Raw genomic sequence first — 17,763 nt, forward strand, 5'->3', positions numbered from 1 at the left:
TTGATTTGCTTTTCTTAAGTTAATGTACAATTAATCTTTTATCTGTAGGCTTCTAAATTGATTGGCTCCTTGGCTCAGCCAAATTATTTTGATATGGGGGTTTGTATCCTCTTTAAATATTTGCCAGTTTTGAAAGCATTTATTACATGCCTTTTTTTATAACAGCTTGAAATTTTATTTGTTCTTAAAAGTGTATGCTCAGGCCAAATACATTCCCATGCCATAGAAAACAGTTTTCAGAGTACGTATCAAAACTATATTAGTGTCTCATCCTCAGGGGCTATCATAATCTCCTTCTAAAGAGGACTGAGCTGGTACAGTTGTTTCTTGAACTGAGGTTGCATACTGAAGAAAGGGTCTAAACTAGGCTTGCAAATTCACATTTAATCCCTATGATCTTTTTCATTGAACAGCCAGTTCCTACTGATGCTAATTTTTGTCTGACTGCATCTGTGTAGCTCCTTTGAAAATTATGCTTGTTTCAGATGCTTAAGGATTGATTTATGTATGCCTAAGTTTGAACATTGTGGTCTTATTAAAATATTTGAAGCAAGGATGTATTGCCTAATCTAACAGTCTTTTTGATAGCCTTGTATTTTAATAAACTGTAGTGATTTCAAAGGTTTCTATTTTTTTAAAAGTCTTGCATGAAGGATAATTTATTTTTCATAGTTAAAACTTTGCTCGTGTGAGTATACTATTTCAGTAATTTCAACAGTATATTTGTACCACTGTTTTGTAGCTCAAATACCAAAGAATGCTTGAGCGATTAGAGAAGGAGAACAAAGAATTAAGGAAATTGGTACTGCAAAGAGATGACAAGGGAATTCATCAGAGGAAGTTAAAGGTACGTATGTGTTACAAATCAGCATAGAAATATAATTATGCCATATTTCCCATGATATTCTAAATTGTATTTATTGATTCATATATGAACTTTTAACATTAGTTATAAGATATATATGCTAATTTTCTTACATGTTAAGGCTTTTATGCATCTTATTTTAAACTATATAACTTTTGAAAATGGCTTCAGTCGGAGAATATAAAGGGGTTACCATGTCTAACTAAATAATTAAGTGGAAATGTGGATTGGGTTTTTGATATAGCTTCATTACGTGTGCTAATAAATATGCTTCCAACCCTCCTTACCCAGTCCGATACTTTTGTTCTTTTCATGGGTCTTACTGAGTTTGGGAGGAATGTAGTTACGGGGCCAGAAACCATCTTTTAACAGAGATTGAACTAAGTATGCTTTTGCTTTTGTCTGCCTACATCCTGAGTGTTCTAAAAATGGATGTTTTCTGCCTCTCTCCATGTCATTTTCTGACCAGTATGGATCTTTCTTTTTCCTCTGGGAAGTGGAGGATAAGGAGTTCTTACTTTTACAGGACTAGCTTGATAGCCCTTCTTAATGCTTATTGTTTATCAAGCTGAAAATATAAGTCTAAATGTTTAATGGAAGAAACTTAATTCAGCGTCTTAACTTGAAAACTGTGAAGTCTGAGCATTGTTGTTCTCTTATGCTGTATGTAAGAGCTCTCATTTTGCAAGATGCATCTGCAGCTTTAGTATTTTCATCCACAGAAGGCAAGGCATGACTTTACTTGGTATTGTACTTTATGAAACAGAGATCTGTGCTGCAGTATAGACAGCTTAGGTTTCTAAGCAAGGGGAGAGAATAAACACCTTCTTACCAATAGGTTTACAGAATATACAGATGAAGTAGTCTGAAACCCAATCTTTCTTCTGTTAATTGTCTGTTTTTCTCTCTGTAATTCTTTTGTAGAAATCCTTGATTGATATGTATTCTGAAGTACTTGACATCCTGTCTGATTATGACGCCAGTTATAACACTCAAGATCACCTACCTCGAGTAAGCAGATAAGGAATTCAAGGCTTTTTACTGAAACACTAGTCTTATAATTGAATAGAACATTTAATGATATTTATAGAATAATCAAGAGCTAGTGCTAGGCTATTTTCTTGTAACTCAAGGGTTTTTGCTTAAGGCATGTTCTCCTTTCTAAATGCAACAAGAGAATTTTGAGAATAACCAGTGTAACTATGTTAAGTCTGCCTTGGTTCGTAGATAAAACCTTATCTAGATCCAGATATTGCTGGTCTGCTCAGCTGTTCATTTTAAATGGTTTCAGTGATGGCACACTAGCCTTCTCAGCAGTGTAAAACAACTTGTTTCCCAGTGTATACCAGCGGAGCTGAGAAGGTGAGGTGTCCCAGCTAATTTCCCACAGTGCTGTTGCTGTTGGAGCAGGGAGTGTGAGAAGGGGTTTGGCTAGTCTGACTGCTGGTATAGGGGAGAGCCAGGAATGCATCCTGCTTGCACAACCATCTGTAGCACTGGTGACTTCTATAGGAAGTCAGTACAACAGGGAAGTGACAGCAATTACATCAAAATCCAGCCTTCTCTGGGCAGAAGCAGCATCTACCTGATGAGTAGTCTTCAGTGTCTCACCTGCTGAAAGGATTTTGCAGAAGGAGGGAAGAACTGCCTGCCGTGAGGGGGCAGTTCCTCTTTTCACTAGGTAGCCTGGCAGGTTAGGCCCATAGGGCTCTTTGCGAACTGTGTTGTCTTAAGCACAAGTCTCTTTTTTTTGCATGACTAGAAGTTAGTATTTATTCAAGGATTCCATATTTAAACCAATGCATTTATTGTCAAACATGAGACAGTGTTGATATAGATTAACATCTTTTTAGTCAACTTTTGTCTGAGCTTCCAAAATGTCCTGCTGAAAGCCAGTGGCTGTTTAAAATTTCACTTAAGGTGGTGGTGGTTGGAGATCAAAGTGCAGGAAAAACCAGTGTGTTAGAAATGATCGCCCAAGCCCGCATATTCCCTCGAGGGTCTGGGGAGATGATGACACGTTCCCCTGTTAAGGTAAGAAACATCAAAATCTCTGAATCAGCATTTGCTGTGTACTTCTCCCTCTGATTATGCCATTAATTGGAGTATATGTGAACATTCATTTATAAAATGGTCTCTAAGCAACTAAGTTGTTGCAGTCAATGACAAAAATTCTGTAGGCCTATGTATGATCCATATATCCTATCACAGTAGTAGTAGTTCCTACTGTAAGTGGTCCTGTGATAAATAAGCATTACATACAGTTGTATGTTTGCAGTGGGAAGTATTCATACACTATGTACTTCTCATATTTCTCTGTGTTACATCTACCATACTTTCTCAAATAAGGCTTTTACCATTTAGGTAACTCTTAGTGAAGGTCCCCACCATGTGGCTTTATTCAAAGATAGCTCTCGGGAGTTTGATCTGACAAAGGAAGAGGATGTAAGTATAAAGAAGTGACCAGAAGTTAATGTGACTTTTATTAATTACCTGAAAATTTGTGTGTCTTTGTGGGGTGTTAGCCCCTGTTTAATTTAGAGTGAAATACGTTTAGTGCAGCAAGGCATTATATTAGTTATTGAATTACCTCTTAGTATTGTTTTTGGCTGGCACTGAAGTGGATAAAATGTAGGAGGCGCTCTTGTGCCAAGGTATTTTTTGGAGTATGCAGGGGTCTGCAGGTAATCTGTCATTTAGCACCCCATTTACCAGACTTAGTTATTAAAATGCATTTGAGAGAGTTAGTATTTATAAGCAGAGGTGTTAATCCCAAAGTAAACTTTTTACTTAAGTTGGTGATTTTTCTTCTATCACAATTGTAAGCAGTTTTATGTTTGATATTTTGCTTTTCCTAAAAACAGCTTGCAGCTTTGAGAAATGAAATAGAAATCAGAATGAGAAATAGCGTGAAGGAAGGGTGCACTGTTAGCACTGAGGTAAGATTTGTGAAATATTTAGTGGCAAATATCTATATGTATATCTCTTGTAAGTATTCTTCAGCTAGGAGACTGGTGAATCCAGTTTGTGTACACTTAATATTTTGCACTATACAAAGTGTATTTGGACTGTTAAAATCAGTTTTATATCACAATTACAGGCACATAAAATTGGACTTCCTATTTCAAATTACAGGCTGTTGCTGGTTTAAAGCATGTGTGTGTGTAAATAAGTGTTTATATAATTTTATATACGAGTGTTTGTGTATGTAATTACGTACAAAGTAGGTGTGTGTATAAACCTTTAATTTCAATTTTACTTCACAGACCATCTCCTTAAGTGTGAAAGGCCCTGGTTTGCAGAGAATGGTATTGGTTGATTTACCTGGAGTCATTAGTGTAAGTAGGCAATTAAAAAAAAGAAGAAAAAAAGAACAAAACAAAGCTTTAAGGCATGTAGGTGAGGTAGTGTTATTGGTGAGAACATTAACTGTTTTGGGTTTTTTTACATCATTCTGTTTTTCTTTTTTCCTTTAAATATATATATATCCATATACGTATTAAAGACTGTGACATCTGGTATGGCTCCAGATACGAAAGAAACAATCTTCAGCATCAGCAAGGCCTACATGCAGAATCCTAATGCCATCATCCTTTGTATTCAAGGTAATAAGAGTCTAGATGGTTATCTAACTTGCAGGATTATTTTTTTTTTAATTCTGATTCTAATGTGACTCTTGGGGCTCTTGTGATTTATTTTTTTTTTTCATTTGTGGTAATCTCTATAGTCTGCAAAATAGGATGCTGTGGAATATCTGTTCATAAATTAAGGCACCTTTGGTATCTGTGGCAAAAAGCAACTTTTTGAGTTTTTATCCTTAAAATAAAATTCAGGAATTCTTCAAAAGTGTTTTGGAGGCAAGAGACAACAATAGAGTTTAGTATTTTGAATAAGGTGGTACTCGTTCAAAACTTAGGCAACTACAACAATCTCATTTTTTAATGATACCAGGAACAAAGCAAATTTTCACTGCGTGTACCGAAAAATTGAATGTAGGTGTAATTTTACTATTTTTAAGGTGTAACATGGAACTTATTTGATGCCTACCATATCTTCAGTACTGCATGTTAGATTACATTGTCCTTAAAATAGAACTTTGTCTTTGTTTACTTAGATGGGTCAGTGGATGCAGAACGCAGTATTGTCACAGACTTAGTCAGCCAAATGGATCCCCAAGGAAAAAGGACGATTTTTGTGTTGACTAAAGTTGATCTTGCTGAGAAAAATACGGCTAGCCCAAGCAGAGTGAGTTGAAACTATTTTTCTCATACTGTGATGACTAAAGTCACATGTGGAAAAATACTTCAGATGCTGTCAGAAATATTGGACCTTACCTACCTTTTCTAGATGTTTTTGAGTGCTTATTTCTGTATTCAGTGTGATTTTTTTTTTTTTCTTTCTTTGGTGGTGGTTGTTTTTGTCTCAGGCTTTGCTTTTAGTGATGAGCTCGTGACTTCAGACACAGCTTGGCTCCAGCTTGCTATAATACTGGTTCCTTTCATGCAAGTGACCTGAGCAGGTTCCCTTTCCTGAGAACGCTTTAGGATCTTCTGGGATAGGCTTTTTCACTTTATTTTGTGTTTTGCTATGTTATGCCTTATTTGGTTTATGCCTTTATATTTTTTTTCTTTTAAATATCAGTAGAACTCAGTCCCATGATAAACTGCTTCTTATAGCAGTCTGTGCATGGATACAAATAGATCTGGCTTTAAAACTGTGCTGAAGGAAAGAATGTCTCTGTGCAAAGCCAACTGGTTTTTTTTAATCTTTTATTTTCACAGATCCAGCAAATAATTGAAGGCAAACTCTTCCCAATGAAAGCTTTGGGTTATTTTGCAGTTGTTACTGGAAAAGGTAAAGAGAGTTCTGGCTCTGCTTATTTTCTCCTTGATAGCAGAGAAAACTATCTCAATGGAACTGTTGCAGCACTCTCTTCTTTCTTCAGGAAACAGCAGTGAAAGCATTGAATCGATTAAAGAATATGAAGAGGAATTTTTTCAAAATTCAAAGCTGTTAAAGTAGGTTGCTGTTTATTCCTTTAACTGAAATGAGCCTGTGTTGGTAAATGCTAGCATCAGATTTTCTTTTGAATTAAAAAAAAAGGATTGCAATGTAGAAACACAATTTGAGATTTAAACTGCTTAAGTAAGGCATCTTGTTGATGGGCCATGTTAGCCTGGTTTCCTAATGCTTGCAGTAAGTCAATGGAGAGACACGGGCATCTTCAGGCAGCAACTGATTCCACTGCAGTTCTGAGCCTCTCTTCAGAAGTTTCTGTATCTCTCTGTTGGCTTTAGAAAAACTAAGTTCCCAGCCTATGCCTAGGCACTTGATATGCCAGGAGGAGATAATCCAGCCCAAATAAGAGTTGTAGTGCCTCTAAATGTTAGTTGTCTTGGTGTGACAACAATATTGATTTCAAAAGGTTAATAACTTGTGTGTTCTGCTGGAAGTTCATTGAGCAGAGTTTTGGTTTCACAGGCTTGTATTTCTCAGGAAAGTAAGCTGCATGGTCTTTGGGACTGCAGTACCTGCACTGCAACATCTAGAATAGAAATTTATTTGTGGTGGGGTGTTTTTTGCTTTGGTGATTATCTGCGTTGAATGTTTTGGAGAAGGAGACTGGAATTTGGGTTAGGAGGACGTTGACATGTTATCCTCTGCTATAAAAAGCAAAGCTTTATTCTTGTGAGGAGAAAATGGGGGCCAGAAAGCATGGGTATGCATAGAAGAATTTCCCTAGCTGTCTTTCTTTACAGGACATGTATGCTGAAGGCACACCAGGTAACAACAAAGAACTTAAGTCTTGCTGTGTCAGATTGCTTTTGGAAAATGGTGAGAGAGTCTGTGGAACAGCAAGCAGATGCTTTTAAAGGTAAACAACTTTAAAAAAAACAAGTGAAATAGCAAATTGCTGTTAAAACAGTTCTTATGCATGCATATAATACTGTTTTGCCAGCATGCTTGGGCAGCTGTGTTTTATATGATCACCATTTCTCATTAATTGGTCGTTGCCGCAGTTAATCTTTATAAAAACACATAAAAATAATTCATGGTGTGGAGGACCCACTTGCTTTAAAAGCCAAAGGAGTAAATAAGTACAAAGAAACAAATTCAGGTGGTTTTATGAGCAAAACACAGTTCTTCCATTGGATTCAGATGTTGTTTAAAATGGCTTCCTATATAAAGATACCATCTGATCGGCCAGGGAAGGACTGACTTGTACAGAGCTGGAAGTTGAATGGCTCTCTTTCGACTACATTTTTTTCAATAAATGAATCCTGCAATTTGCATCCATATATCTAAGCATAGACAGCAAAAAGGTTTGCTCATTTGCAGAGGCCCTTAAAGTTCTTGGAGGGTTTGTCATAAGCAAGATTTGTGGCAATTTTAGGAGCTGCTAAACTGTTAAGATCATCATGAAGTACATATAGACAATATAAAAAATTAAGGCCTTGTTTCTGATTTTTGCAGCCACACGTTTCAATCTTGAGACTGAATGGAAGAACAATTACCCCCGGTTGCGAGAGCTTGACAGGGTAAATTACACTACTGCTTTAATTTATGTGTTGCAAAATGTTGAAGATAATGGATTAAAATTTATGCCATTTAATCTCATTTGTGAAGGTTTCTTAAAGTTAACATAAAGTACTGACACTTATAAAATGTGAGGACAGTGGAAATTATTCTAGGGGAAGGAAATACTGAGCCCTCTGTTTTATGAAATAGTGTACTTCAAAATTGTGATACTTCAATGCTTAACAAGTCAATCACTGCTGGTGTGCAGTTAACCGACCTAACTCGCCCACAGGAACAGGCCAGTGTTTCTTTGTGATCATCATAGAACTGGCGAAGAGAAGTTACATTCCGTGGTCTTTCAGACAGAGTAACAAAACAATTATGATCCCATTCTCTAATTCTTTTATAGAGATCCTGAATATTCAAATGCCATGCCTGGCCAGAGGCATGCAAGAGATGGGTGGGAAGATGTATGGTAAACCAGGGTAGCTTATGACAAGCACATACATTGTCCAGAACATGACCAGGAGGTATCGTTTTAGGCTTAAAGGCCATAAGAAAAAGGTTTGGGTTTTTTACTCTTTGTATGGAAACATGATCAAACTGTACCTAAAATCTCATTAATTTGTATTTTTCCTTTTGTGTAGAATGAACTGTTTGAAAAAGCAAAGAATGAGATTCTTGATGAAGTCATAAGTTTGACTCAGGTGACACCAAAGCACTGGTATGGAAATTTTTTCATTTTGCTTTTTTTTGCTTTCTTAAATTTTTTTTTCTAACTAGCAGAGGTTTACTTTTCAAATATAAAGAGTTTTAGTAAACAAAATTCTCAAATATAAATAAGGAATTGTTTTTCTTAGGACAGTGTGTTATTATGTCCTTTGTCCCTGTGGAAGTAGTCTGTCTGTCTATTATACTCAATCAGCACATACTTGCATAATCCCTCAACAACAATTATATTATGTCAGTTTGTATTTTGTTCTGTTTTTATACAGTATAATGAACAATAGATATTCCTCAAAAATGAAAAGGAACATCATAATAATGACGTTTTCAGATGTTCATTTGAAGCATGGATCAGTAATTCCTCTTAACTTGATGTTTGGGGATTATTGTTCATATCAAAATAATATCCATGAATTTGGAAAAAAGTTTTGTGTATCTGTGAATCAAAGGCTTGGAATTTCAAAGATTATGTAATTCCTGGCTGTAAAAAGCTGATCTGGATATTTGAGAATTCATTCCACACGTGGATCTCCTTGGTAGCCTCAACCGAGTAGCACCATAGTATGCTGCCTACTTCTTTGTAAGGCAGACACAGGTGTGAGAGAGAAGGTAAGCTTAGCCTAAGTATTTAACAGTGTAGCATCACTGCATAGTAAACCTACTGTAGAAGCAGACTGAGAGGAGAACAGCCTATGTAAAAGATTACTCTGACAGCCTGTACCATAACTGAGAACCACAAAAAAAAAGGTTTCTTTAATGCCTTTGCCTTCAGCGACCTGAATTGAACTGTTACTTGGTCATTCATTAAAAACCAAGATAAAATGTCTGACTCTTAGTGACATTAGAATAACTCTGGGCGTGTGGATGCATTCAGAGAAAGTGTTGTAGGCAGTGTACTAGTCTGAAGTTGCGTTCTAGTCCAAATGTAATCCAGGTTTGCCGTTATGGTGTCTGCTGTTTGATGTGGAATAGATGCTGATGTACCCTGGCCCATGTCTAGTCTGCTTCATTTTATGTTGTGTATCAGGTGGGTGCATAACGTGAATGTTTCTGTGCATTTCTTCTGAAAGTTAAAATGTGGTGGTGATTCTAGTTTTATAACGCTTAATGAGCTATAAAGTAGAACTGGAAACCTAAGTCATGAAAAACTGCTGCTGTTAGCTGTTATATGCAGCCTAAAAACAGCAGTGCGTTTGATGAATGCAAATGTTTCTATCCTGTTAAAATTTCCATTTCTTCCAATTAAGTTTGACTGAATCAAGCAAAGCAAAAGTGTATTTTTATTGACATGTCAGCAAAGAAGGAATGAGATTGCAGTTGTTCTTGATCAAAGGACTGCCCTTCTCCTAGAGTGCATTTGTAAGTGGTAAAATCCATAACAGACTGTTACCAGCACGCCCTGTAAGCGAAACTCATTAGCCACATCCCCATTTCTTTTAATGGTGATCAAGAATGGTCAATAATTGGTCTGTTTGAACGCTATCCAGATCATCCTATTTTGAACAAAGCTTTTTAAAGAAAACATTTTTTACTGGTGGCAATATTAATTTCGATTTATGGTGAATTCTTTCAACATTTAAATGCTTGAGTTTCTTTTAATTTTGTATGAATACTTTTACTACCTTAATACTTAAATATGCCAAAGATCTGTCCAACAGTAGAAAAACTAGTGGCTTTGATCCCCATTTATACTGGTTTGTCAGAAGGACAGCTGCAAAATTCTCAAAGAAGGATGCTTTAAACACAAAAGAGAAACTTTCAATTAGTTGAAATGGGGGAGGAGTGATATTTATGAACTGTTCTTCAGTCTGTGTCCACAGATTGCCTAGTTAAAGTAGGGGTATTATCAGGGATGAGGCTTGTGTCCTGAACTTCAGCCATTTGGAGCAAAAGGGCTTGAATGAATCTGATAGTCTTGTGCCACCAAAAAGAAGCAGGTTTTATTCTTCAGCTCTTAGCTTTCATTATTCTGTCAAGTCTGGCATTCACATGACCCGTTGGTAAGCTGATTTAGCATGCTGAGCTAGCATAAAATTAATTTGCAAGAAACCCACAACCTGTACTGGAGACTGGCAGGAGCAGAAAGAGCATGACTGCCTCTGTGGGTACTGGCTTTATGGTACAGTGGCTCAGCTGAATTCTCTCACTGCAGCTGCAAAGTTTCCTGAGTAAGTTTATTGTCATTTTAAAAGGTTAAAGTTAGATTGTTTCCATTGTTACTTCTTGAAACACATCATAAATAGGAAAGTGGGGGTATTTAGTTTTATAGTGACGTGAGGCATGTTTATAAATTAATACCAATATACATTTTGGTAAAACGTAGGACTTCTCAACTTGCTTCATTGTTTATCAAATCTGGGAACAATCAGTGAAAACCCCTGGTGGAAAACTACAGCCTGTTCCGACAAATCAGAATACTACAGAAACAAACCCACACATTTTTTGGGAGTGTGGACTTCTCAGTCAAATCATTTCAAAGCTTTACAGTCTTCCCCCTTGTTTCCCCCACCTGCCATGCATATGCACACACAGCTCTGCATGGTTATATTGGTATAAGTGAAGGCTGCAAGGAACTGTTGTGCAGTGCAGTGGCAGCTGTAAGAGTCGTAGAGGCCAACTTCTGAAGCTGTCTTTGCTGCTGAAAACATTGTGTATTTGTGTCCTTAGTTCCAAGCAGATTTTGGTTGAAGTTGTGTCCTGATGTTAAGGAGTATTTTCTGTGTTCTGTAGTAGTCTTTTCTCAGTATTTCTAACAAATCGAGTGCATACTTGTTTTAGACATTTTTGTATTTGGAGTCATCATAAGTGTTACAACTTTCTTTTTTAGGGAGGAGATTCTTCAGAAAACTTTATGGGAAAGGGTATCTACTCATGTGATTGAGAATATCTACCTTCCAGCAGCACAGACTATGAACTCAGGGACATTTAACACCACTGTGGACATCAAATTGAAGCAGTGGACTGACAAGCAACTGCCTAATAAAGCAGTAGAGGTGAGAATTTAGTTACTTAAAAAAATTAAAAAAAAAAAAGGTGCAAAGCCTGTTGAAATTAAAGCACATAGCTCCAGAGAAGTAAGGTTGTGGTTTGAAGGAGTCACAACAGTTCCTCTAACCAGCTTACATGTCAGAAAAGGCTAGCAATATCTTGGTGTTGAGAAGCATATACAGCAGGGACATTGTATTTTGCTTTTCTGGTGAATTTTTCTCTAATTAAAGACCAAAAAACCCCTCTTTTTAAAAGGTTAAACAAACCCTTCAGGCTACGTATATTCATATTTAATAGATTTATGCAAGTTTAACAGAATTCTACTTGCTACAGCATAGCAAAGCAAAGTTTAGTGTTGAGTTTATTAGTAATGGATAAGGCAGCAAAGGAAAAGTCAATTACTTACTCTTACGCTTGTATGTTGTTTTCAGAAAGTACGCAAATTTTCATACGTGCAAGAATTGCCATATATGTTCCTTTACCAGCTGGTGCATGGTATAATGGTCCGTTTCAGCAGGTACTGTTTGCTCACTTCCTAGGTGGCATGGGAGACTTTGCAAGAAGAATTCTCCCGTTTCATGACAGAACAAAAAGGAAAAGAACATGATGATATCTTTGATAAACTGAAACAAGCTGTCAAAGAAGAAACTATTAAACGACACAAATGGAATGAGAGAGCGGAGGATAGCCTGGTACAATGTAGTGGGTTTTTTTGCATTGTTGACTAAGTGCTGTTGAAATCTTTTTACTGAAATTGTGTATTCAGTATTTTTGCATTCTTTTAATGTAATTGTAGAGTGATAGGGGCATGTGTCCATCTCCTTTTCTATATATTGTTTTAATTCAGTGTTTCTCACTTCATTTTATTTATTACCTTTCTTTGCCCTAAATAACATCTAATAAAACTGATTTGGTCCATGAAAAAGTCCTTCATAATCCACTGGCTGCCCAAGGAGAGCCTTGTGAGAATTGTTTAGCATCAGTTCATTTCTTCTGTTAATTACAGCCACAAAAAATAACAGCATTTCATTACCGCCTTTATACACCCGGAGGGATTTCATATTGTTTGCTGTATTTTTTACATTACTTATGCTAGGCTACATAAGAGAGTCAAATTAAAGGCACAAGAAAATATTTTTGGCAGTGCTTTGAAAAGGTTCCTCTTGAATAGATCCTGTGTGCCCTATATATGGTGGTTTTGTAGACATCCAGAAACGAAAAGAATGTCAGAAATCTTTTTTTTATTAAATCCTGAATAAATGCTAAAACCATGTTCTGTATTGCAGCGAGTGATCCAGCACAATGCCTTAGAAGATCGGTCAATATCTGATAAGCAGCAGTGGGATGCAGCTATTCATTTTATGGAAGAGACTCTCCAAAGTCGTCTCAAAGACAGTGAGTTGTGATGTATTCCGCTCCTGTGTGCTTTTTAATCTGGGCCAATTTCAGATTGAGTTCACTTCACTGCAGTGCAAGCTTTTCTATCAGCACAACTGCAACAATGGTGACATTGTAAGATGGTACTGGTACTGATAGAAATGTTTAGCAAAGTACAGCCTCAAAAGCTAGTGCTCTTGCTCTCACAATGAGGCAGCTGAAAGATAAGTAATAGAAATCTGTAGAGTCAAAAAATGGTACAGACACACAGAAGAATAGGATAAATTCACAGAGAGTAGTTGGTCCATTTATGGTTATCAGCATAATTAATTTTGTTGCAAGTTGCAACAAGGTAAGATTTTGAAATGCCTGACTTGGAAGCAGAGGGATGTCTCAGTGGAGGGATGCTGTGCTTTTATATACTTCCTTGACGTATCTACCAGTTTGCAGTCACTTTTAAATTTTAGTAAAAGACATCAACTGTTGCTTTAAGTAAAAGACATCTGAAGTGACTCAGTATGGCATATCTTATATTCTTAGGCATAAAATGTCCGTTCTTGGACCTAATTTTAGAACTATAAATTTGGCTGGTTACATATATTTTGAATGACACTTAACATTGTTTGCTTTTTTAGCTGAATCTGTTATTGAAGATATGGTGGGTCCAGACTGGAAAAAAAGGTGGTTATACTGGATAGGCCGCACCAAAGAACAGGTAAAAGGGAAAAAAAATATAAAGAAAATGTAGTTCACTACCTTCAGAAAACTTTATCACTCAGTAAATTTTCAAAAATGCCAGCCCTCTTCACGCTATTTAGATGATTGCAAAAATAACAACAACAAAAAAAACCCCTTCTAGATACAATTACTTTAACTATTCACTGTTTTAAATACTACACCACAGAGAATTCCGTATACTTTTTTCATATTGCAGATACATAGTGGTTTATAAAATGTAATTCAGCTGAAGAACAGAAAACATCTTTACTACTGTGCCATTGACCTGAATATTAAAATTCTTCCAGTAGAAAGAAATTGATGAGAACAAAGTGCAAACTGGGCTACTTTCTTCTATACTTTTCAAGCATGCCTTTTAAGCAGAAGTCATGTGCAGTTTCTTATCATGCTCCATTTGGATTTAATTAGTATGTGATAGCATTACCACTTGTAGTCTAGTCACAGTTGTATCTCATGATTGACAGTTTTCATCAGAACCTCTCTTCTCGTTTGCTCATAGCTTTTGGAATTTTTTTGAATTTGAATAGCATCTTCTGTTCAATGCCCAGAGGTGATGGGCTTTTTATGTTACTTTTTCTAGATATTTCTCAAACTGAATCATACTTTAAAGTAATAAGTAGAGTTTAAAAGAATACAGTAGACAGTAATTGTTTCAGAGGAAGGAGTTTTACAGTCAACTGTGTGCAGCCAGGTATGGGAGAAAGGTTGAAGTCACTGCCTATCTTACTTAAATTTAATGAACAGCAACTTAAAGGTATGAATCCATGAAGAGTTCATGTAAGCTGTTGGGCAAAAATTACAGCTCTCATCAGTGTCACAAGTGATCGTGAACCCCGCTAGCAGATGTTCATGGAGGGGAAAGGAAGCTAACACCCATGACTGATTTTTTTTTTTTTTTCCCTCTTCTTTCCACCCTTGTCTTCCTCATCTGTATTTCTGTGCATAATGAAAATAAAGTATGAAAAACTGACGCATTAATTATCCATTTAAAAATACTGTATTTGAGCTATCTTTGCACAAATACCCTCTGGGTCACTTAAATGTAATAAGTAATAGTGTCAAAGGTATTTGCTGTTTCATCTTATTAAGCAGGTAGACTGTTTATTGAGGGGGTGCTGATGATCTCTGAGTCTATAATAATTAATTCTAACTAATCATTCTTATCTTAGAATATTCGTAACGAAACAAGAAATGAACTTGAGAAATTAATCAAATGCAATGAAGAACATGCAGCTTATCTGGCAAATGATGAAGTGACGACTGTCAGAAAGAATCTTGAAGCAAGAGGAGTAACAGTGGACTCATGTCTGGTAACATGCAGAATTGTAACAAAACATATGGAAGCCCCCTGTGAACATTTGAATGCTCTTTCTAGACAGCATACAGAAGACTCCATCTAAATACTGAACTTGTAATCCAGATGTTTCCAAATGAATTACTAAATGACTACTTGCACACAATTCACGCACTTCTGTTGGCTGTCGGACAAATGCAGTACAATGCTTTGGAATCTGTCAGTTTAGACTGAAATCAGAATCTGCTGAGCAGATTTTCTTCCCTGCATTATGACAAGGCTTGTTTAAAATTATTTTTCAGATGTTATATAGTGGTATCAAGGCCTTTGTGAGCAAGATATGGTAAAACCATATTGTGCATTCCTAAGCTTTCAGTGTGGTTGTTTGTATGTGCTGTTTGAAGTTCATAGGTACACTGAAGAGAGGGAAATTTTGCAAAAATACTTGGAAAAAGCAAGGGGTTTTTTTAAGTGCCCTGAGAGAATGTATTGTACATTTTAAATGCTCTGGAAAATTATTTTTCTCATTGTACTGTAAGGCCCTTAACTTTAAACCTTTTATCTAATTAAATGCAAGATTTTAAATAAATGAGAATTCAAACATTAATAAGATGTAGATTTCCTTTAACAGTGATTTATTTTCTGCAGTAACTTTGACTACCTTTTCAACATTAATACAGGTACTTACTTAAGGTAGAAGAGTTATTTAAATACCTGCTGCCCCTTCCCTATACAGCACTTACCATACCTTTTTGTAAAGGTCAGAGTAGCGATCCACACTCTCTACGTGAGGAGACTGAGCGCAAATTGAGTTTTCTTTCTAGCTAAGGAACTGGTTTTCTTAATTTTATTTTATGGGGTTTTTTTGTTTTGGTTTTTTTTAAGAGCCATATCTGTATAAATATTTAATTTTGAAGAACTAGAACATAAATAAGCCTAATTAAGAAAAGTTACAAATGCTTGTTTACATAAGATCCATTAAATATTCCTCTGTGCTTTAATCTGGTTCAACTGATAAATTAATGGGTACCACTCAAAAATGTATTCTCAGTGCTAATGTAAAGATTGCATCATGCCAAGAGCAGAACAATTTGTCCTGTTTTGTAGTATATAATTTAAATGTATTTTGGCTGCAGACAGTATTTTGAAGCATTCAATTATGTTACAAGCATGGAAGTGTAGATTTTTAAATTGACAATTTTCTGTAACATTTGCCAAATGTAACTAACACACTAATCATATCCCAGTTGCAGACAAATTGCTGAGAAATATTTAAACATACATTATGTGATAGTGGAATTTGGAGTTATATTTTAAAATTAAATGTGATCATTAAACTATGCAAGCTAGTGAGTGTATGTATTTATTTAGTCAAATTTATATACTGTTTTCCTAGATTAAAGACACATGGCACCAAATTTATAGAAGGTACTTCCTGAAGACTGCTTTGAACCACTGCAATCTATGTCGAAGAGGCTTCTATTATTATCAGAGGCATTTTGTGGACTCAGAGGTAAACTGAAGAACAGATATACACTGGTGTTTTGCTTTAATATTTCCATCTCAGTCAAAAAAATAAATCTACAAATACTTTAAACTAGCCTAACCTTTCTTTTATATCCTTTACCTTGAGATAATTGGTGATCTTATCTAAGTTTTACGCAAGGCTTGTAATTGATGAAATGCCATCCTGATGGTAATGATATAAAATGACCACTAGGTATCAGCCATGACCTAAACATCTGTCACTTAGTAATATGAATTGAAAATACACTGTTAAAAGCCGTATTGTACAATTATTGATATCTTGTTGGTGTCCATTTCTGCCACTTTCCCATTGATATTTATTTACCTCACTGATACAAAAAATTAAGGAAACATTAAGTAAGGGGGTTTTATGGGATAAGTATGAAAAATAAGTGTTTAGAGTTAGTGCTTAGAACCACATGTGATCAACAGGAAAAAAAATACTACGGCGATTACAAACAGATCTTTAAATTACTTTCCAGTTTCGTAAACCCAAGCCTGTGCAACAAATGACAGTATGCACAAAGTCACACAAAGAAAAGAATACAGTTTTCTTACTAGTATATTTTAAATTAAAAAAAAAAATACTGGAAAGGTAGAGCTCCTTACTTTCTGTGGAGTCTTGTTTTTCTTTTTAATGAGAAACTGCCATCCCCATGGAGCCAGAAATCTTTACTACTGCAGAAATACCTTTCCCTGTAAGAGAGAAGAGAGAATGAGATCATAGAGTGGAGAGCTGCCTCTCTGTGACACTTAACCTCCTATTCCTGTTACTGACTTTTTAAGGTGTCCTAATGTGAAGTTAGTGCTCCCTCCTGCCATTCTTGCAGGTGTAGAAGCTGTCTCTTCTGTTGTTAACAAATATAACCCTTGGCCCAACACTCTCTTCAGAAGCGTCTGTCAGACAGGGAGTCACAATATGGAGTTCAGCTGTTGTCTTTCAATGTGTTTGCAATAAACAAGTGTGGGGTTTCAGTGAGCATTAGGTTATACTCAGCAGCCTGCATATAGTGCATGCAGATTGTTTTTCTGTGATAACCCTTGACGCTGCTCGTTCTGTTGAAAACAGTAGATATAAAGGGAATGCAGTGTATTAAATAGGGCGGACAAGGTTCTTGAGAAGTATTTTTGGTGTATTTCCTTGTTACTATGGCAGTTATTCTGCGTGACTTTTGTGCAAGATCAGGATATGTATACATGAGTTTATAGTTGCCACCAGAAGAGTCAAGATATTCTTGTAAGTGTTGGATGTTCAGTGGACATCAGAGGTCTGACACTACAACTTCACTTGTTTCAGCTCGAATGTAATGATATTGTCCTCTTCTGGCGAATACAGCGAATGCTGGCAATTACAGCAAATACGCTGAGGCAGCAGCTTACCAACACTGAAGGTAAGCCTCATAGTGAGTTGAGGTGTTTGAAATAAAAAATTGTTTAGAAGTTTTCTAGTGAATGCTATACATTCTTTCCACGCTTAGTATGGAAGGCTGATTCTTCTGTCCTGGTTAGGTAATGGAAAGATGTAGAGTAAATAGACTTTTATAATCTACTTATATTAAATGTTTTAATGTAAATAGAATGTCAAATAATGAAGACACTCTCCAGGTTAACATATTTTCAGCTTACATTATGCCAGTTGTCAGTATCTTTTTCCAAGCAGAAGGAGTTTCAGTAAATAATGAGTATATTCTTTTTTCTCAGGTCAGTCTGGCTGTAGATGTTAATTTAA

General features: G+C 36.1%; 1 protein-coding gene across 5 annotated transcripts in view; it reads left to right on the forward strand.

Moving 5' to 3' along the window:
* OPA1 (OPA1 mitochondrial dynamin like GTPase) overlaps window positions 1-17,763 on the forward strand; it is a 57,799-nt gene that overhangs the window by 18,568 nt on the left and 21,468 nt on the right. For all 5 annotated transcript variants that reach the window (XM_064457607.1, XM_064457609.1, XM_064457608.1 and 2 more), the window contains 20 exons: window positions 743-847; window positions 1,790-1,876; window positions 2,786-2,899; window positions 3,230-3,310; window positions 3,730-3,804; window positions 4,132-4,203; window positions 4,371-4,470; window positions 4,980-5,110; window positions 5,647-5,719; window positions 5,811-5,883; window positions 6,625-6,740; window positions 7,340-7,404; window positions 8,032-8,108; window positions 10,938-11,103; window positions 11,638-11,790; window positions 12,385-12,493; window positions 13,111-13,190; window positions 14,383-14,523; window positions 15,904-16,020; window positions 17,332-17,425. In XM_064457607.1, coding sequence (XP_064313677.1) covers window positions 743-847; window positions 1,790-1,876; window positions 2,786-2,899; window positions 3,230-3,310; window positions 3,730-3,804; window positions 4,132-4,203; window positions 4,371-4,470; window positions 4,980-5,110; window positions 5,647-5,719; window positions 5,811-5,883; window positions 6,625-6,740; window positions 7,340-7,404; window positions 8,032-8,108; window positions 10,938-11,103; window positions 11,638-11,790; window positions 12,385-12,493; window positions 13,111-13,190; window positions 14,383-14,523; window positions 15,904-16,020; window positions 17,332-17,425 — 2,029 coding nt within the window. The remainder of the gene's footprint in view (window positions 1-742; window positions 848-1,789; window positions 1,877-2,785; window positions 2,900-3,229; window positions 3,311-3,729; window positions 3,805-4,131; window positions 4,204-4,370; window positions 4,471-4,979; window positions 5,111-5,646; window positions 5,720-5,810; window positions 5,884-6,624; window positions 6,741-7,339; window positions 7,405-8,031; window positions 8,109-10,937; window positions 11,104-11,637; window positions 11,791-12,384; window positions 12,494-13,110; window positions 13,191-14,382; window positions 14,524-15,903; window positions 16,021-17,331; window positions 17,426-17,763) is intronic.

The sequence above is a fragment of the Phalacrocorax carbo genome, chromosome 7 (genome assembly GCF_963921805.1).
Source record: "Phalacrocorax carbo chromosome 7, bPhaCar2.1, whole genome shotgun sequence".
Lineage (NCBI taxonomy): Eukaryota > Metazoa > Chordata > Aves > Suliformes > Phalacrocoracidae > Phalacrocorax > Phalacrocorax carbo.